This window comes from Nyctibius grandis, chromosome 5, assembly GCF_013368605.1.
Source record: "Nyctibius grandis isolate bNycGra1 chromosome 5, bNycGra1.pri, whole genome shotgun sequence".
NCBI classification, from domain to species: Eukaryota; Metazoa; Chordata; class Aves; order Nyctibiiformes; family Nyctibiidae; genus Nyctibius; species Nyctibius grandis.
Window position 1 is genome coordinate 42,763,236 of NC_090662.1, and position 21,306 is coordinate 42,784,541.

General features: G+C 37.9%; 1 protein-coding gene across 4 annotated transcripts in view; it reads left to right on the forward strand.

Annotated features, from left to right (window-relative positions):
• The window catches only part of CNOT2 (CCR4-NOT transcription complex subunit 2), a 106,132-nt gene extending 85,299 nt beyond the window's left edge, over positions 1–20,833 (forward strand). For 3 of the 4 annotated variants that reach the window (XM_068400739.1, XM_068400736.1, XM_068400737.1), the window contains 8 exons: positions 1,208–1,332; positions 3,159–3,279; positions 3,390–3,546; positions 7,353–7,414; positions 7,511–7,560; positions 8,396–8,496; positions 9,052–9,196; positions 19,595–20,833. In XM_068400739.1, the coding sequence (XP_068256840.1) occupies positions 1,208–1,332; positions 3,159–3,279; positions 3,390–3,546; positions 7,353–7,414; positions 7,511–7,560; positions 8,396–8,496; positions 9,052–9,196; positions 19,595–19,681 (848 nt within the window). In that variant the 3' untranslated portion in view covers positions 19,682–20,833. Of the gene's footprint in view, positions 1–1,207; positions 1,333–3,158; positions 3,280–3,389; positions 3,547–7,352; positions 7,415–7,510; positions 7,561–8,395; positions 8,497–9,051; positions 9,197–19,594 lie in introns of those variants that run through there. The other variant, XM_068400738.1, reaches the window with a different exon arrangement.
• Positions 20,834–21,306: the final 473 nt, after the last annotated feature.

The following is a 21,306-nucleotide window of genomic DNA, read 5'->3' on the forward strand; positions in this document are numbered from 1 at the left end:
AAAGTGGAGAGCACTGTTGGTTGTGATCAAGAAAAAAAAAGATCTGAAACTGAGCAGAGACATAATTTCTTCATGGTTTAGCTTACTTAGGAAAATTCGACTTCAAACAACTTTTTAGATAGAATGAGAATATGCAACACACAGTTAATTCATTATCAGTTTTATTCATACAGTGGAAGAAATCATAACAACTCTGGATGAAAAGGGTGAACAGCAGAAACAAGATTAACTCTGTTTTTTTTCTTAAAATAAAGGAACTTCAGAATACTAGAGAAAATAATATATAGTCAGCTACTGAACTATTTTAGATCCTATATATCTATTAAGAATCTTTTGAAAAATAGGCCCTGGACTACTTCTGTCTTCTCTTCCTGTAGTGCAGTGTTGTTTGCAACCAAAGCGCTGTAGTACTTCTCTGTCTCTCAGCAAAGAATATTTGCCCATGGGTGCATGGTGTGGGGGCTTTTCTTTGGTTGTTTTTTTTTTTTTTTTGGTTGGTTGGTTTTGGTTTTGTTTGTTTGTTTTTTTTTTAACTGGCATTTAAAAAAAAAAAAAAAGTTGTTTTTCAGTAGTTGGAATCCATGTTCCAATGTGACTGGCCTACTTTTTTTAAATTAGGGTCAGAGCACTGAGAGTTGCAAGCTAAATGCTTTCAGTTTTCATACTGAAAGTAGGAGTCGTTCTTATGTCACAGGCAAGTATTTCATTGGTAATATGTTCTGTTGCAAGTTAGCTGGGCATCCTTTAAGAATACATGCTTCTAAAGAGATTATGCTAAGAAATCCTTCATGCAAATAGGGGATGGAGGAAAAATGTATTATAGTCTTAAAAGCAGTACATCCTTCCTTCATCGGTAGATTTCCTTAAATACCGCTTTAATAATGCCTGTAAATATTATGTGATTATTTAGATGTGCAAAACAGGTGCTGTTCCTGGTAAAAGTACTGGGCTTCATTCTTAAAGCAGTGGATGTGTCTCTGAATTTAACCCGTAGTGTTTCTCAGCTCACACTTATATTAGACCAAAGCCTCTTATTTGCGTGGATGTTTAAATAAATATGCTTTGTTTTGGTTTACCTGTTTTTTTGAAAGTCATTTATGCTGTACAGCTTGCACATAGTGAAAATGGACAGTAAGCAAGATCAACAGCAGAAAACTCTTTACTTAGCAGTCATTTAATGTTATTCCTGCTTTTATTTTGATGATAGTTGGAATGGTAACAAAACCAGCAAGTGAGCAGTCCCAGGACTTTTCAATACACAATGAAGATTTTCCAGCATTACCAGGCTCCAGCTACAAAGACCCAACATCGAGTAATGATGACAATAAATCTGTAAGTAAACATTAGATCTTCTTTTATTTTGAGTGTTCATACTTCTTTGATGATATTTTAAAATGAGTAGTGGCTATATTTGCAATACAAGATTTTCAGACTTGCCCCTCTAAATTAACGAGAAATTTTGCATAAGCAACATTTCATATATAACTATGTAAATGGAATTTCTCAGGAAGTTTTTTGGTCCCAACAGTCGCTGCGACCTTGCTTTTGTGATTTCGTATGACTTCTGTGTACCCTTTTGTATTTAGGGGAGGGGCCAGGGGGGAACTTTCAAGAACACCTCAAAATTTATTTTTGAGAATTGATAGATAGATTTCAAGTTCTGCAATAATGTCTTTTTCTACCAATTACAGCTTATTTTTTGCTGTTGGTGCCTCTCATCAGTAGTAGTAATTTATACATTATAACATCTCTCTTCAAAGCTGTCAAATCCCCATTAAAAGTTAGGTGGTACAATATCACTTCAGTTAAAATTCTTGATGGGGAGATGAAACACAGGGAACAAGTTCTTTTAATAGAGACCATTGCATTCATGGGTATGTTGTAGACTAGTGGGATACATTGTATCTTAAGTGTTGTAATTATCGTGCATTAAATATATAGTTTAGATCATAAGATTATGGGTTTTTTTCATTATTTACTCTGAAAGATTTGTAATAAAAAAATTACTTTTTTATTACAAATGAAAGGTGAATACAATTTGGATGTCAGAGAGCAGTTTTCTACAGTATTTGACAAAATGTTCTCATTTATAGAATCATAGAATGGTTTGGATTGGAAGGGACCTTAAAGATCATCTAGTTCCAACCCCCCTGCCGTGGGCAGGGACACCTTTCCACTAGCCCAGGTTGCTCAAAGCCCCATCCAGCCTGGCCTTGAACACTGCCAGGGAGGGGGCATCCACAGCTTCTCTGGGCAACCTGTTCCAGTGTCTCACCACGCTCACAGTAAAGAATTTCTTCCTAATATCTAACCTAAATCTACCCTCTTTCAGTTTAAAACCATTACCCCTTGTCAAAAAAACATGTTAACCAGAGTGGCATAAATACTGATGAGTAGGTAGTAGATGTGACTGTAAACTCATGTGAAAACTGAAAAATGCAGCTGTTCAAAAAAGGGATGGGGGGAAGCCTAGGCCCCAAATGTTGTGGCCAGGTTTAGCATGTGGAAACGTTCTGATGCAGTTAGTGTTGAATACAGTAAGGAAGGAGGGAGTAAATGTGATTACATTGTGTTATTGCAGACTTGTTTTAAATGCTAGTAGAGTAAGAAGTAATAGTGATGGAAGGGATCTTTTGTCAGTATATGGGCTCCTGGAGCGCAATCACAGTTTTCTTGCCAGACGTAGAGTTTACATCTCTTTCCTGATAGCTGCAAATGTTCCAACTGTATGTTGCTTGTACCTGAAATTGGCTTGAGTTATTATCTGTTGCTACATCATGGAGTGGTATGTGGGAGTGAGACTATATGGGAAAAATACACGATGTGATGAGGCCAAAGTATTCTCTAGTCACAGGCACTTGGGTTATCTATTGTGTATTCAAACTCAGGTGTAAAACATTTTCTTATCCTTTTAGACTGCAAGCTATAGGCTCTTGAATAGCTTTTATTGTATGACAAGTATACTTTACGAAGTGGGAAATATTACTTGAGGTTTGTCAGCAGAACTCAAAAGCTTGAGCTTGGTTCCATTTTAGTGCCTAATTTATTAGAGTGGTTTGACATACTGGTTTAGAGCGCTTGACTGAAAGATAAGGTCAACAAGGTTTTCCGTTTTGATTTGTTTCCATCATACCAACTCTGCAAATTACTTTTAATAGAATTTGAGTACATCAGGCAAAACATCATCCAGCACAGATGGGCCCAAGTTTCCTGGAGATAAAAGTTCAACTACGCAAAACAACAACCAGCAGAAAAAAGGGATCCAGGTGTTACCTGATGGTATGTGTCATTCCACTTTTTCTTCTTTAGAAATTTTGAGCGTCATTTGAATTACCTTGTTGATTCCTCCACTTCTTGAAGGAGAAAATTAATTTTTTCTTCTTGCCCAGGTCGGGTTACCAACATTCCTCAAGGGATGGTGACGGACCAGTTTGGAATGATTGGCTTGTTAACATTCATCAGGGCAGCAGAGACAGACCCAGGAATGGTACATCTTGCATTAGGAAGTGATTTAACAACACTAGGTCTCAATCTCAACTCTCCTGAGTAAGTTTCTGGTTTTTAGTACTATCTTTAGTTTTGCTTTTATTATGCTGTCTTTCACGATAGGCTCACTTAGCTCACACAACTATCAAACCCACAAGATATTACAGCAAGTAAAATTTGAAAATGTAATGACAGTAAAATAAAATTTTCATAAACAAGAAAACTGTGCTTCAAGGCATACTGGGATCTTGTTATGCAAGCTTTCAATTAACCTAGTGGCTTTGCTTATTCTCCTAACTTCTTTAGGACTTTCTTCAAGGAATTGACAGTGTATTGTTAATAAATTTCATGTATATGTTATTTTTCAAATAATAGTGTTCCTTAAGGATATCTACACTTAACTCTCAGCAATTTAGGGGGTAAATTCGATTTATATTAATGTAATAATGAAAAGGGCATCTGCAGTATTACCCTGCATTGAAGATTAATTTAAATGAAAACGTAGTTTTATAGTTTACTTCTAGTCATTCGGTTCCCCTAAGTTTAGTCATCTAGGCTTCCTATAGAGGCAGTGGAGAGAAAAGCAGTTAGCAACTGCACTGGTGGTAAGATAAGTGCTTAAGATAGATGAAATGAATCACCAGCCCAGGGTGCCTCTCTTTCTCCACTAGTTACAGAAGGAACCTAGCTCAGTTTGGACAAAACCGCTTATCTTCTAGGTGACTGTAACTGTGACAGAAGCTTAATTTCTGGTACTCTGACTTTCAGCTGAGAGTCTCCCATCATTTTGTTTCAGCAGAGATTTACATAGCGTTAGCCTTATTAATAGGGTAGTATATGCATTTCAAAGTTTGCTCATAATATATTGACAAAACAAAGACCCAACAGCATACACATGCGCAGTTTCCATGTTTCACAAATGTATATGGAACTGCACTCTGAATCCATGAGTTCAGGGAACATGGATGAATGTGGATATCAAGGTAAGAGGGAAAGCATAGGAAAAATGGCTTCTGATTTTTCTGTCTTGAAATAATTGGCATTGATTTACGTATTTCTAGAGAAGTAACTTTTTAGAAATTACCACTTCCAGAAATTCTTTCTGTAGAGCTTGCATCAAAACTTAGCCAAATTATTATGCTATTGGCATTTCTAAAAATATTTCAAAACTGTTGTCCAAAGTCAATTGTAGTTATTTGCAGAATGTGTTACATTAACGTAGTGTTTTCTTCACGTGTAGTGTTAGTCTCGCAGGTCACTTCTCCGTTGAATCCAGTAGTTTCCCCACTCCCTTCTCCCACAACATAAAAAGAATGCATAAAGAACAGTTATACTGGCAATGGGTTGCTGCTTTTTCTTGGTAGTCCCAGAGCCTACAGCGCTGACTGGGAGACTGGTCTTCTGGATCTACACAATGCTTAAGTAATTTACTGTTCTTAATACAGATTGCTCAGACTTAATTTGAGGCTAATCAGCTGAAAGTAGAATGCCTTTGCTCATTTAAATAATTTCAAGTACATCTGTATCTGAATTCTTGAGTTGTTCCTAGACACAGGTGGAATCTGGTTATGTCGTTTGGTTATACAGCTGCTTTCTCGAGGTGTTCACATGCAGAATAGTAGTGGTGATACTACTTTTGGTGATACTATTTCATATTTTATTCAATGTTATTCATTAGTTTTAATGACTAGCATAAAGCTTAAGCTTCATATACCTATTGGAAAGTCTACGTAAAACCTCAAAGGTCTATGTAGTACCTCATTGCAGAGGTATACTAAACATCCTTTGATGCTGTGATGACTTGTAGCTGTGTTATGCAGCTCCTGCGTACAGCATCCAAATTATTAGCATGTGTTTGTACATGAACCGTATGTATACCTGGCATGCTGTTGCTTTCCCTTAGCAGCTATGCTGTAAATAGCTGGATTTTTAACATTTTTAACATTTGATTACTGTATATAGGGTATTTAGGGTCTTGAGTGGAGGGGATAGGGTTAATATTTAATCCAGACAGTTCTGTATCATAAAGTTAGTTTTATTTTATACTACAGAAAAGCTTTGCAAACAGCCTGTGCAGTCCTCAGTGTCTGGCCTTCCATCTTGCCTTATGTTAAACATCCTTTGCTTGCTTTATGAATTGTCCTTTGGAAAACTAAAAGCATTTTGCATGTGGAAAGCTGAATTTTTCTGCCTTGTGAGGTAGTTCTGATGGTAAAAATGCCTGTCTGACTTAAAAGCACACTTATTGTGCTATGTGTTTAGAAACAAAATTTTAGAATTCTGTATCTATCTATAAAGGTTTGAATTAACCCTTCTAACTCCTGATTTTTATATAGATTTTCTGTGCAGGTAGGTTAAGATTTATTTCAGTTGTTGACAGAATGATTATGTATTGGCTGTACAGTCCTGTATTTCTCTGTTAAGAAATATGCTTTTAATTCCTTAGGATAACTTAAAATTGTACATAAACAAAAATGAAAAAATGGCATTACTTCATTTAATTCTTTAGACATTGTGTAGCTGTTTGTTCATGTTCTGAAGCTTTCTGAAATATTCATCAAATGGACTGTGGCTGTCCATTACCTCCTTGAAAAATGTTAAATGAGTAGAATTTTATTGTATCATAGGGGAAACACTGTGCACAGACTCCTTCAGTTTTTCTTGCGTACAGAGGTGCACTCTGAGTCTGTAAAATGCTGGAATTTTTTGCCCTAGGAAACCAAACCTCTAGGGCACGCATGATACCCCTCTTCTTGGAGCAATGCCTATCCATGCCTTCAGTAGAAGGAATGGTTTTGTTACTTTAAACATCTGCAGATTTTGCCACTGAAATCTTCCTTCAGGCTCTAAAGCATAAGTTTTTGCTAAAAGTAAGATTAGTTAGCGTAGAGTCGGATTAGTTAGCATAGAGTAAGATTGATACCACTTGATCGGTGTAGGTTTTGGCCCATCTAGCTCAGCTGGGAGTTGGTTGTGTCCAGGTAATTTAGTAGGTTTCCGACATGTTTTTTATAGTAATTATTAGGCCTTTGACAAGAAGGAAGCAAGGATTTGGTAGGGTGTACCATACTCAAGTTTCATTTACAAAACTTGCCACATAATAACATGCTATCATGGATAATTAAAAGCAGGCTGTAGCTACCTGCCAGAAGTACATTTTGCTCAGTCCTTTTTTTCAGTTCTTTACCTGTTAATTAGAAAACTCATTCCTCAGTATGTCAGTCATTGTAGTAGAGTTGGAAGGTTCATAATTTTCTCTTTATTAAACTAACGGCTCCTTTTTTTTAATATATGTTAGCAAAATCTATATGAAAGAAAAATATTAAATCATAATAAACTTATGTTCCTGTTGTGCTGGGATGCAGTTTATTTGTTGTCACTGAGATTTAGAAGAGTAGTAAAATCTCTACTTGTTAGTTTAAAAAAAAAAAGTATCTGCCAGTATAAGCTTTTCTTCCCCTTGTAAATAATAGGCTAATAAATCAGAACCCGCCAGGTTTGTGGCAGCTGTTCCTACACAAATTGAAACCCTGTGTAAAATTGGATCCCTAAAAAGGGTTAGGATCCCTGGCACTTAAGTTAAATGAATGATAGATTAAAAAGGAAATCTTGGCCCTGTAGACTCCCATGGCAGTTTAAAACAATCTTACTCCATGTCTTAAAAAGAAAATGAATAAATGTAACTATTTTAGGAAAGTGGACTGGAAATATACTTTCTCCTTTCTTCTCACCCCAGGTAGTGATTTTGGTCGTTTGGTATGGTTTTTAGGTTTGCGGGGTTGGTTGTGGGGATTTTTTGCTTGTTTGTTTTGTTTTGGTTTTTTTTGTTTTAATTTTGATAAATCTGTGCTTTTCTTTTTCTTCAGAAATCTTTATCCCAAATTTGCGTCACCCTGGGCATCATCACCTTGTCGACCTCAAGACATCGGTAAGAGAGAAATAACTATTTAATTCAATATTAATATTTTCAAATTATATTCTTTTACATGTCTTAATAGTTGCATCAATTCCGATTCTTTTTTAGACTTCCATGTTCCATCTGAATACTTAACTAACATTCACATTAGGGATAAGGTGAGTACGTGTGTGTGTGCTTATTTTTTGTTAATTTATTACCGGTAATTTTCTAGATTTTCTTTCAGATAAGTAATGTTCAAAATCAGTGCATTTTATGGATGTCCTCAATCCTTTTTAGGAACAGTGATGCATTAACTGGCTAATTGAACACATCATGCCCATTCCACCTTAGAAAAAGAAAGGGAAGACAAAACTGAGAATGGGCGTAGTTAGCTAAAGAACACATGTTTTTAAGAGTATGCCCGTCATGCAAAGCAGAAGTTTCTTATAATCCATATACTGTAATGTTCAAATGCCATATTAAATTGAGATATTTCTTCTTGAGATAAGCTCAGAATTGCAGTTCAAGATATTCTCACATATATCTGTTGCTTTCCATATCTACATGAATAGGGATTTTTTTTTTCTTAGATATATTTTTCTTTCAACTATTGTAGTTCCATAAGAGGGATCACTAAGAAATATTGTAGGAAGTTGTAGTAATGTTACTTAATAGACTATGAAGTGAGCAAATGGTTTTGGTTTGTTGTTTAATATTAAAAAAAAAAAGTAAGTAGATTACACACAGGTGCGGGGAGAAAATTCTGTCTTGCTGATTCATTATTTCTGTTTATCTTTCTGTTGTATCTTTTAAGTTGGAAAGGTTAATTAAAAGTGAAGGGAAATGATTGTTTTAATAATTGTACTCATTTAATATTAGAGTATCATTTGCAACACACTTAGGATGGAAGCACATTCTGGATGTATCCTTGTGTTATTTAAGTGGGATAGTATGTCTTAAAACATTTATCTATTGTGATTTTTCATCCTCGTTTTCTTCAATCTTTTGCAGCTGGCTGCAATAAAACTTGGCCGATATGGAGAAGATCTCCTGTTTTATCTCTATTACATGAATGGAGGAGATGTATTACAGCTATTAGCAGCAGTAGAGCTGTACGTTCGAACTATTTTGTCAGTCTTATATGATTTAATCTATTGCAGTAATGAAGTAGTAGATGTAGAAAAAACCCCAGCAAGTTAGACACTTGAAAACAGAAGCTTAGTCAATCTGAAGCTGGAAAACTTTTTTTAAATACCTCCTCCAACCTTGGTTCCATTTTGTACTTTTTTTTTCCATTCATATAGCAGAAATCAAAAATCTGTCTCAGATTTTGTATTATTATGAAGCACTGTGAAAAAGTGGCAAGTGCCAGTCATCATTAAACATCTAACTTATCTTCAGCAAAATGAAACACAGTAAATAATCATAAAAAGGATTTGTTGTTTGAACCTAACAGACTTCTTAAAAGTTTCATACGTGATTAGTTTGAGGTGTAATAATTGTATGGAAGAGGTATGAGATTGCAGTATAATGACGTCTTAGAAATTTTGTTTTGGTTTTGAATGCATTGTGTGGCTTTGATTGAAACCCTTAGAATTGTATTTTATGAAGTCAAAGTCAGATAACTAACACTAAAAATTATTTTTCCTTCCTATTAAAAATGAAAGATTTAACCGGGATTGGAGATACCACAAAGAAGAACGAGTATGGATCACCAGGGCACCCGGCATGGAGCCAACAATGAAAACCAACACATACGAGAGGGGAACATATTACTTCTTTGACTGTCTTAACTGGAGGAAAGTAGCTAAGGTATCTCTTTTCCCTTGTGCAGATTTTTTAAGTCTGTCAACTGTGTATTTTTAAAAGGACAAAAGTAAAACCCAACCTCCCCCACAAAAATCTCAAACTTTTTAACCTTCTGTTGTTTAAGTTGATTATCTTAATTTCTGATGTGTGAGGGAACAGAGATTGCCGAAAACACTAACTTGTTTGTGGAAAAGGAGGAGATGTCTCTCTATCTGCTGTGTTCTTTGGGAGGTAGAAGGATGTATAACTTGTATATTATGAGTTTTGTTTAGATGGAAAGCTGTTTTCGAGTACAGAATTATAGAATAGAAAGCATTATTTGGCACTCTAGAAATTGTGCTTGCAGATATTTTACTGTTTTGCTGTAGAAAATTCAATAGGGAGCTCCTGCATGTCACTTTGGAAGTAAAAATAGGTATGGGGGCTGTTTTATGGGGGGGTGTTCTTTTTTTTTTTGAGGTTTTGGGTTGTTCACCCCCCTCCCCAGATATTGTCTCTCCTTGAGCGTACTGCAGGACTTTTGTGCTCTGTTGTTTGAAGATCAGAGTACTTTGAAATAAATCAGTTCCTTTAAGGTGGAGGCATATTTTCATCGTGCTTGTTTTTCTGTATTCTAGACCAAGAGGCATTAGAAAAAATCTGAAAGATACAGTCTTCTCTCTCCCTACTTCTGATAATCTGTTCCTTTCTGTCCATTAATGCTGTCAGTAATGTTCCCCCTTTACTTGTTCGCTGAAGAAATTCATAGAATTGTGCTTCATTTTCTCCGCTTTCCCCCAAAGATAATTAGTTTTCAGTATCTTCCAACTTTTAAGACCATCCAGCTTCAAATTCCAGCCTTTAAGACCATCTTGTACAATGCCTTTTCCTTGCTGGATCCCGATTTCTGTGGTTTCTCTTCTCCACTAAAGCAAAGATTTTTCTAATGCAGATGTGTGCCAAAACACTATTTGAGAACTGAGGAGTGCTAACGTTCACTAACCTGGCAAGAGGTGTGTTCTTTTGAAAATAGCCTGCCATACAAGGTGATGCATTCAGCCTCAGCTGGAGCTGAAAAAAAGATAAACTCACAATACACATACAACCATTACACCTATCTAGAGTCTGCTTGAGTTAAATGGTTTGTCAAGAATCTCATTCCCCACTTAAGTTTGGTTATATGAGACTTTATGGATGTGGCATGATTTTGCTTCTAGTTTTAACCGGCATGTTGGATTCATCGATGAAAGAGCGAACGTAAAACTTCCATTTCAGACCTTCTGTAGAGATGGTATCACACACTTCCTCTTCTCTAAAAAACACTTAACAGATCAGACCAGATTAGTCTTGAAGCCTTGCACTCAACAGATGTGATTCCAGCATGTTGGAACTATGTTTTATGGTTCCATGTGCTTAGGTATTTTTTTATTCAGAAATCTTTTCACCTGAGCTTAACTTATTGTTTGCTGAAAAGGCATTTCATTTCTGTGAGCAAGTTGCATCTATGCACTTGGAAACTATGAAATATTGCATTAAATAGTTATACATCTGTTGATTTGTTTTTAAACATCAACTTTAAATTAAAGGGAATAGAGTTCAGTGTTCTCCCCTCTGTTAAGTGCATTACATTTCTTCCTAGCTAGTATACTGAAGTTTGCCATCATCTAGAGATTAACTAGGTATGATGTTCTTTTTTCCCTCCCCTCCCCTCCCCCCAGTAAATTTGCTTAGTCTGTGCAAGCTCCCCTCAGAAATTAATGTTTTAGTTGCCCCAAATGATATGGGGGGCTCTTCAGTCCGTTTGCATGTGTGACTTGTTGCCTCTGCCGCCTTTCCTGTGACAGTAAGAAAAGCAAGATTTTGTAACTGAGGGGTTTAATGGCAAGCCCTACTTGTATGGTTTTTCATATGTGCAAGGTACTGCCAGCATTTCTAAGTAAAAGCATCACTCCCCTCAAAAGAAAACCCAAACAAAAGGGAAGTTTTAATTTCTACTTGAATTATTTATTTGCTGCTTGGTATACCAAGACGCTGTTTAAAGCTCGTTTTTTATTACGTAAGATCATCAGAGGAGAAAGGAGTGGGATGTCTCGCATGACTGGAATGTGGTCATGGATGGCTATGTCCTGTTCAGGAAAGACAGGCCGCTAAGGAGAGGTGGTGGAGTTGCTCTTTATGTGAGTGAGCAGCTAGAATGTATTGAGTTCTGTCCAGAGGCGGATCAGGAGCGAGTTGAGAGTTTGTGGGTGCGAATTAAGGGGCAGGCTGGCAGGGGTGATACTGTTGTGGGTGTCTATTACAGGCCACCGGATCAGGATGAGGACGGTGATGAGGCCTTCTACAGGCAGCTGAGAGCAGTCTCGCAATTACAGGGCCTGGTTGTCATGGGGGATTTCAACTACCCTGATATTTGCTGGGAGGCCTACTCAGCCAGCCATCCCCAGTCCAGGAGGTTCCTCCAGTGCGTTGATAATAACTTTCTGATGCAAATGGTGGATGAGCAAACTAGGAGAGGAGCGCTGCTGGATCTTATCCTCACTAACAAGGAGGGTCTGGTTGAAGGGGTGAAGGTTGAGGGCAGCCTTGGTTGTAGTGACCATGAGATGGTAGAGTTCAGGATCTCATGTGGCAGGACCAGAATAGCTAGCAGAATCACAACCCTGGACTTCAGGAGGGCCAACTTTGGCCTTTTCAAGCAATTGCTAGGGGAAATCCCATGGGACAGGGTACTAGAAGGTAAGGGGGCCCAAGATAGTTGGTTAGCATTCAAGGACTGCTTCTTCCGAGCTCAAGATCAGAGCATCCCAACAGGTAGGAAGTCAAGGAAGGGTAGCAGGAGACCTGCATGGTTAAACAGGGAACTGCTGGGCAAACTCAAGTGGAAGAAGAGGGTGTACAGATCGTGGAAGGAGGGGCTGGCCACTTGGGAGGAATATAAGTCTGTTGTCAGAGGATGTAGGGAGGCAACTAGGAAAGCTAAGGCCTCCTTGGAATTAAACCTTGCAAGAGAGGTCAAGGACAACAGAAAGGGCTTCTTCAAATACACTGCAGGTAAAGCCAACACTAGAGGCAATGTAGGCCCACTGATGAATGAGGTGGGGGTCCTGGAGACAGAGGATAAAAAGAAGGCGGAGTTACTGAATGCCTTCTTTGCCTCTGTCTATACTGCTGGAGGCTGTCCTGAGGAGCCCCGGACCCCTGAGGCCTCAGAAGAAGTCAGGATAGAGGAGGAATCTGCCTTGGTTGATGAGGGCTGGGTCAGGGACCAATTAAGCAACCTGGATGTCCATAAATCCATGGGCCCTGATGGGATGCACCCGCGGGTGCTGAGGGAGCTGGCGGAAGTCATTGCTAGGCCACTCTCCATCATCTTTGCTAAGTCGTGGGCAACGGGAGAGGTGCCTGAGGACTGGAGGAAAGCGAATGTCACTCCAGTCTTCAAAAAGGGCAAGAAGGAGGACCCGGGTAACTATAGACCGGTCAGCCTCACCTCCATCCCTGGAAAGGTGATGGAGCAACTTGTTCTTGGTGCTGTCTCTAGGCACATCAAGGATAGGGGGATCATTAGGGGCACTCAGCATGGCTTCACCAACGGGAAGTCATGCTCAACCAACTTGATAGCCTTTTATGAGGATGTTACCCAGTAGATAGATGATGGTAAAGCTGTGGATGTGGTTTATCTCGATTTCAGTAAAGTGTTTGACACGGTCTCCCACAGCATCCTCGCAGCTAAACTGAGGAAGTGTGGTCTGGATGATCGGGTAGTGAGGTGGATTGTGAACTGGCTGAAGGAAAGAAGCCAGAGAGTGGTGGTCAATGGGACAGAGTCCAGTTGGAGGTCTGTGTCTAGCGGAGTCCCTCAAGGGTCGGTTCTGGGACCAGTTCTATTCAATATATTCATTAATGACTTGGATGAGGGATTAGAGTGCACTGTCAGCAAGTTCGCTGATGACACAAAACTGGGAGGAGTGGCTGACGCGCCGGAAGGCTGCGCAGCCATTCATAGAGACCTGGACAGGCTGGAGAGTTGGGCGGGGAGAAATTTAATGAAATATAACAAGGGCAAGTGTAGAGTCCTGCATCTGGGCAAGAACAACCCCATGTACCAGTACAAGTTGTGGACAGACCTGTTGGAGAGCAGCGTAGGGGAAAGGGACCTGGGGGTCCTAGTGGACAGCAGGATGACCATGAGCCAGCAATGTGCCCTTGTGGCCAAGAAGGCCAATGGCATCCTGGGGTGTATTAGAAGGGGTGTGGTCAGCAGGTCGAGAGAGGTTCTCCTCCCCCTCTACTCTGCCCTGGTGAGGCCGCATCTGGAATATTGTGTCCAGTTCTGGGCCCCTCAGTTCAAGAAGGACAGGGAACTGCTAGAGAGAGTCCAGCGCAGAGCCACGAAGATGATTAAGGGAGTGGAACATCTCCCTTATGAGGAGAGGCTGAGGGAGCTGGGTCTCTTTAGCTTGGAGAAGAGGAGACTGAGGGGTGACCTCATTAATGTTTATAAATATGTAAAGGGCAAGTGTCAAGAGGATGGAGCCAGGCTCTTCTCAGTGACATCCCTTGACAGGACAAGGGGCAATGGGTGCAAGCTGGAACACAAGAGGTTCCACTTAAATTTGAGGAAAAACTTCTTTACGGTGAGGGTGACAGAACACTGGAACAGGCTGCCCAGAGAGGCTGTGGAGTCTCCTTCTCTGGAGACATTCAAAACCCGCCTGGACGCGTTCCTGTGTGATATGGTCTAGGCAATCCTGCCCCGGCAGGGGGATTGGACTAGATGATCTTTCGAGGTCCCTTCCAATCCCTAACATTCTGTGATTCTGTGTGAGAAGTAATTACCTTTTGAAAGGATAGATTTCTTTGGATTCAACTGAATATGTTCCATTTATGTATGAGCAATAAGAGCCTCACGTAGGTTCATATGTCAATGGAATTGAGTTTTTACCCTATATAGAAACATTTCTTTTACTAGGAGGAAGTGGTGCCCATTGTATAAGGATAGTAAACTCTTCAATCTCTCTTCTTTTTCTACCTGTAGTAAATGTATGAAGCTGCTACTTGATTCTTAAGCATCACTTTTTAAGGCAGTTTCTTCTCTATTTGGAGTCCTGAGTGCTATCCTGAAATTCAGCATCCAGTGCTTGAGTTGTTAATTAGCACACTACATCCTTCCTAGAGTAGAGCTGGCTTCATCTAGTAGGCATTCCTGGAGATACTGCGGTGAAAGAGAGATACGAATCACTACTGTTCTCCGAATGATTTTGCCCAAGATCTACACCGATTCTCTTCTCTTTACTTTGCATACTGAAAATAATTCCCCCAGCATTAAGAAGCAATTGGTAGCTAGTAAGGAGCAATTGGTAGCTACTATCGTATTTTCTAAAGTTTCACACCTGCAGCAGGAAGGAACATGATTACCCCCCCCGCCCCCCAATGTCCATAGAAAGATATAATCTCTTTTATTTTAGGCTTGTGATTTATTAATGTAAAAATTTGAACTGGAATATTATTTTGAATTTTTTATTTAATTTTAATGTGGTGCAAAATACAGCAGGCAAGTTGTGTATTGATCACAGGAAGCTAGCAAAGGATTTGGGGAAAAATTGCTATTTTGTTACATGGAAAAGGAATCACTTGGTAGAAGTAATTCTGTGACGTTTCTATCTATGATAAATAAGAATTTAGATGTCAGGTGTGATCTTGGCATTGTATTAATTCTGATATTAATTTCTGGAGTTGGCGTTTCCTTGGAGGAAGACTAAAGCAGACTTACTGTAACAAGAATGGAGGTATTTGATAACTCCGTGTTGCTTTGAATGCAGAGTATTCGTACTCAAAGTATGGCCAAGTAATTTTTTTCGAACAAATACAGAAGTATTAATTAATGTTTCAGGAAATTAAAAATGTAAGAAGCTGGAAAAAAAAAAAAAGAACACATTCTGATAAATTGCAGTCTCTTACTGTAACTGCTACAGTATTAGTGAACATTGGGAATATTAGTTCCTTAGAAGGCCACAATAGTAATTGCTGCTTAACGCTTCCATTAGTCCTTTTTTGAAGCAGTCAGACAAGAATTATTTCTGGTAAATTACTCACTCTTATATGTGCAAATTAAATTTTTTTTCAAGGTGCTTTATAAATTTGTCTGCTGTTGTAGTGTATATGCTTAAATATAGGGCAGCACATATTTTAATGTGTTGTGCTTTGCAGACATGGTGCATTATGCATTATGAGCTTATGTATTTATTGTACCTATTTTAAATTATACTGCATTACAATAGATAGTGAAATATAACTGTTTACTTTAGATAATATTACAAAATCTTAAGACTAAGTTTGTAAACACATAAACCAGATGTGGTTTAACAGATTTTTTGATAGTGTCCTGGATTAGTGTTAACAAAGCCCAATAAAGTAAACTGAATAACTTCTTTCAAGAAAACATCAAACAATGTATTTATCTTTTTTTATTAAGCAGTAGGCTCTGGTTTTATATTCCTAATAGATAATAGACTGAAGAAGGAAATGCAGCAAAACAGTTGAGTAATGAGACAATTCCTAAACTGTCAGGAAATAAAATTAAATTAATTCTATGTTGATACATGGTGTTAAATAGTGAAAAAATATGAAGGACAATAAACTTCAAATCCACCTTAAATGCAAAACAAAATGCAGGAAAATGCTGGTTACAGATGTGTCTGTATATATTGTTTTTCATCCTAGGGCACGTGGAAAGTACAAAATGGTTAAAGACACTTTGATTTTTTTTCACTGAGGATTTGGCTATATATATAGTTTGCTGCTCTTGAGGAGACAAGAGGGAGAGACTAGTGAGAGAGGAAGGGAAGTGGATATGAGACCAAAAATGCCTTCTACAATTGCACATTTACTAAAATCCTGATTTAAATAGTCTTGAAGTAAATGGTCTGGAATTTCTCCTTTGAAAAGTAGGGAGAATTAATCCCATTTAAGGAACAAGATTATAAAACCCTTTTACTTCGATTTTGTAGTTATAAAACGTAATATTCTTTACGGGAAAGAAGGTTAAATTTCCTAGTGTTTATCTGCTTGTAAGGGTTGCTGCCTATATTAAATTACTTCCTGTCCTTTTAAGATCAATATTAATGGATATACTTTTATAATTGCTATAAAGTTAAATTTGTTCTTCTAATAGAGAAGTGCCATAGCATTTTAATTCAGCCCCTAATTTAAATTTGGGTCTTTGTATCCATCTTTAAGCCAGTATAAATGCTGCTTTTTTGGTCACATTTGGAATTTTTAAGCTAGCCATGGGTTTTCAGCCATCTCCTTTGATGGACTTAGGCAGTCCAGAATATTTTGTCCTCAGGACACTTCCTATTTGGCTAACTTTTTGTTTTGTTTTACTCTGTTAATGCTATGGATCACCTTAAGCAATTCTCTTCTGTCTTTAATATTCTTACCTATTATTGTTTGTGCACATGCAGGCTGTTGTAACTTTACCATCAAAACAAGTTTTCAGGATGACATGAGAAGTGATTGACTTCTTTGCATAGAACAATTTAGTGTCACGCATGTGCTATGAGTTTCCACACACATTTAGTATTCATTATTCTTGGTTAATAAAAGGTATTTAATTTTTAATAATTACTTCCATGTGGAAAATGAAACAATTTAACAGATGTTTGTCAGTGGATAAATGGCTTTTTTTTACATTTTATTTGTATCTGTTTATATTAAAAAATATCAGTTCTACTGTTCACATCATAAACCACAGTGGCCCCTGGAATCAAAAGCAAAAACATAAAGTATACCTGTAACAAGTATTTTTCTATATGTAATAAATAATTGCCTTTCAGTTTTGAAAAATATTTGGTCAATGAGTTCTTTTTTTGGTTTTGTCGTATATAACTTTAGGTGTTCTTATATGCTACTGGGCACTGGACTTGAGCATTGCTGACACTGGGATGCACATCAAAAAGGCTGTTTTAAGCCTGTTTATTTTAAAAGTCAATGACAGTTTAAAGTATCAACTCCTGTACTTCTAAAGAAAATTTGGTAGGGAATCATGTTCCTCCTTCTAAATGAGAGGCTTCCAACTCGCGGCACACAAAACTGCTCAAGCTCCTGAGCATTTCTTTCGGACACGCACCTTGCTCACAGCTACTACTGCCAACAGAGGCACACAACCACCTTAAATTTTGAAAGCCCTTTTTAGGCTACTGATAACTGTCTTACTGGTTTAAGTAGCCATTTTCCATGGGTAATTTTGAAGGCATTTCAGAGCATGTGGAAGTTCAGGTAACTGATTGAAGCTTTTGTTATTAACCGCTCTCTTTGCTTACAATTTTGTTAAAGAAGCAATTCCCCAGCAGCTGACCATAGATTGATAGTAAGCTGCAGACCCTGCCATGATTATATGCAGAGTGGAAACTTCGAAAGCCATGAATGGGAGAGAAGCTTGAGTGGTATTTTTGCTATTATAAAATGACTTTAGAATTACTGAAGATCCACCCAACCCAAACCATCCTTTGACACCAAAATATACCCACATAGAGTTGTACATCTTGATCTTGCTTCTGAGAAAAGGAGGGAGCAGACATCTCTTCAGTATTAGCACATATGTATGTATCTGCACAAGAAGGGAACATACACCAGCTGATGTGCAGTGTTAATTAGGAATTCCAAAAGCAATTGACTTGTATATGTAACCTAAAAAAGCCCAAACAAACCCACCACCAAAACAAAAAAATCCCCAGTCACATAAAAAAAAACCTTGATTGGAGTAGGGAGTGGGGAACCAGAAATGAAGCAGATGTGCAGCACTTTAGTGCAGATGGCTGTAACCACACATAGGTTTTGCTAGGATTTTCCTCGTTTAGGGACAGCATTCTCTGGGGAATACAGGCTTACTGAATGCTTAGCATTTACCCCTGCTTTGTTTCCTTACCATGCTGAATGGTCTTTCTATGCTAGATGGACCTTGTTTTGCCTTAAAGAAGAGAGGTCTGAGAGTTGGCTTTCCTAGATTTTATTTCTGATCTTGCATTGACTTGGTCTTTAGTTTATCTGCCTGTAAAAACTGAAATATTACACTACTTAATCACTTTAGGGAGTGTTCTAAAATAATCTACACTACTCTGAGTGTTTTCATCTGTATATAAAAACAGTGGGGTAAGTTTGCTCTGCAGGTACAGATGATGTTCCACTGAGTTAGGCAAAATAAATTACTGTGTGTGTCCAGAGTAGCTGTTGTTGAATTACCAAGTAGCGGCGTTAAAGAACAATTCTGAAACTTCTGCTTACTCTGCTTCTTGAATGAAAATAAAATGGGGATGAGACACCGTTAAACTGCTGAAAGGATCTGAAAAATATAAGGCCTTAAGCAAGTCCTTGTACGTTTTTGCATGAATGAAGTAACAAGCACCAAATGTCAAAGTGCGCTAATTAGGATTGTGTGCACAAATTAAGGTCACAAGGCAGGAAACTGCTTTGCACTGTAATAATCAGGATGCGTTTAGACATCAGGGGTGGTTGCAGTCTTAGTAATAGTAGTTGCTATAGTCAGAATAAGAATTCCTACTGGATCAGTGAAATATTTTACAATTATACAAACCAGACGTCCTCAAACAAAAGTCAGGTCATTCTGCCAGTGAGACAGTAAAGCTGCTTATTTATGAACCAGTAGCCTGTGTGGCATCCAAGCACATGGGCAAAGGTTTTTATTCTGTGTGGTTTATTCTGTTTATAAAACACCAGCAGAATTTCTCCTGAAAGACGCTGGCAAAGTGCGATATAGGAACAAGGAGCTCAGGATGTACAGGAAGGCTGGGTGGGTCTGAAGCTTAAATCTGGAAATCTGAGTATGAAATGTGGTGGAATATTTTGCTAAATTCTGACTTAAATAGGTTTCAGTTCTTTGTCTCTAGCATTTTAGATAATGTTCCCCAATTTTGTACTAAGAAAGAGAAACCTAGCTAGTTTAACTTACAGTTGGGTCTGGTAGTATGGCACAAAATATCCCAGAACTTCAGGTTATCCAAAATAAGTCTCTGTACATCTGAACTGTGGAAAGGCAGAAGCTTTTTTATTCATAACTCAGCTCATGCCTTGATTGTATATTTGTGTGTTGTGTGTATATGTATATATAAAATTGTTTGAGATCACAACTAGGGTTCTGAGAGTAATGTAACATTTAAAAGGAATGGGAGAGCCTACATGTTGCAGGTGTAATGGCTTAGGATATTGACTTTTTCATAATTAAAATATAGAATCCCAGAGAGCGAAATCATGTGTTTCTGCCTTGAGATAAGTTAGGACCTGATCTCTTTCGTATTTGTGCTTTTCAAGTGTGGCTGGTAGAACGAACAGTTCTCAACAGGTAAATGATATGTTGTTTTATTTGGTTTTGTCTTTTTTTTTTTTTTTTTATTTTAATTGTAGGAGTTCCATCTGGAATATGACAAATTAGAAGAAAGGCCTCATCTGCCATCAACCTTCAACTACAACCCTGCTCAGCAAGCCTTCTAAAGACTTCCCTTTTCTTGGGGTATGGCTGTCTCAGCACAATACTCAACATAACTGCAGAACTGATGTGGCTCAGGCATCCTGGTTTTAATTCCTTGAGGATCTGGCAATTGGCTCATGCGAAGGGTCACCATTTGAGGTCCTGCCTTACTAATTATGTGCTGCCCAACAACTAAATTTGTAATTGTTTTTTTTTAGTTTGAGCAGGGTCTGAATTTTTGTTTTTGTTTTATTTTTTGCCAGCAGACAAGCTTGGGTCTGTAAAGACAAGCGAGTACACTGACAAAAGTTTACCACTTAGTTTTCCAAAATGTAAAAACAAAAAAAAAGAAAAAAGACAAAAAATTAGACAACAAAATTTGCATTGTTCATTGTAGCACTATTGGTAATAAAAAATGTTTGTGCATTTTTATGTGAAGATCCTTCTCGTATTTCATTTGGAAAGATGAGCAAGGTTTGCTTCCTTCATTTTACTTCCCCTTCTGTTTTTGAAAGGCAGTTTTCGCCAAGCTTAATGCAAGAATATCTGACTGTTTAGAAGAAAGATATTGCCACAGTCTCTGGTTAGTTTCCAGAGTTGTGTATTACTGAGCTTCATCTTTCCAGAATGAGCAAAACACTGTCCAGTCTTTGTTACGATTTTGTAATAAATGTGTACATTTTTTTTAAATTTTTGGACATCACATGAATAAAGGTATGTATGTACGAATGTGTATATATTATATATATGACATCTATTTTGGAAAATGTTTGCCCTGCTGTACCTCATTTTTAGGAGGTGTGCATGGATGCAATATATGAAAACGGGACATTCTGGAACTGCTGGTCAGGGGACTACTTTGTCGCCCTGTGCACTAAAGGGCCAGATTTTCAGCAGCCAAGGACATCCATACCCAAGTGAATGTGATGGGACTTAAAGAAGTGAACTGAGACAATTCACTCTGGCTGTTTGAACAGCAGCGTTTCATAGGAAGAGAAAAAAAAAAAAAGATCAATCTTGTATTTTCTGACCACATAAAGGCTTCTTCTCTTTGTAATAAAGTAGAAAAGCTCTCCTCACTGCAGTGTTGACTTTGATTTGAGATTGTGAAATTATTTCTTCGACAATGAAAAATGGAAAAAAAAAAGTTGAAGTATTAAAACGATCGAGCTGTACAGTGGTTAAGACACTTGAAGAGTCTTTTTGCTGCTGACAAGTAAATTTATGAGAGAGTTTTATATTCTTTTCCACAGTAAAGTTTCCACAGCCAAAATGTTTGTTAACCTTGGTTTCAGATTCCCTCTCTAGCAAATCATTTTTAGAAAGGCGGGTGGGTAACATTTCAAATGATAGAAAGATGCTTCGGGAATTCATCACAGAAGGAACATGTGGAAGAAGCTTGTTTTGGAACTGATCATAGCTTTGTTCCAGGTTGGTATTTTCCCACTTAAAACAGAAACACATTTCGTTTGATGATCACTACTACTTGAACTTCCAGATGCAAACAAATACGAATATACACTGGTTCTGAAAATTGTAACTGTTCTCTAGAGTGGAGTGAAAAAAAACTGAACCGTTTCGATAGTTTCCTTTTCATTGATGTGACTGCCACTTCTCATTGAGTTGCCTCTGGTGATGCAAACTATGT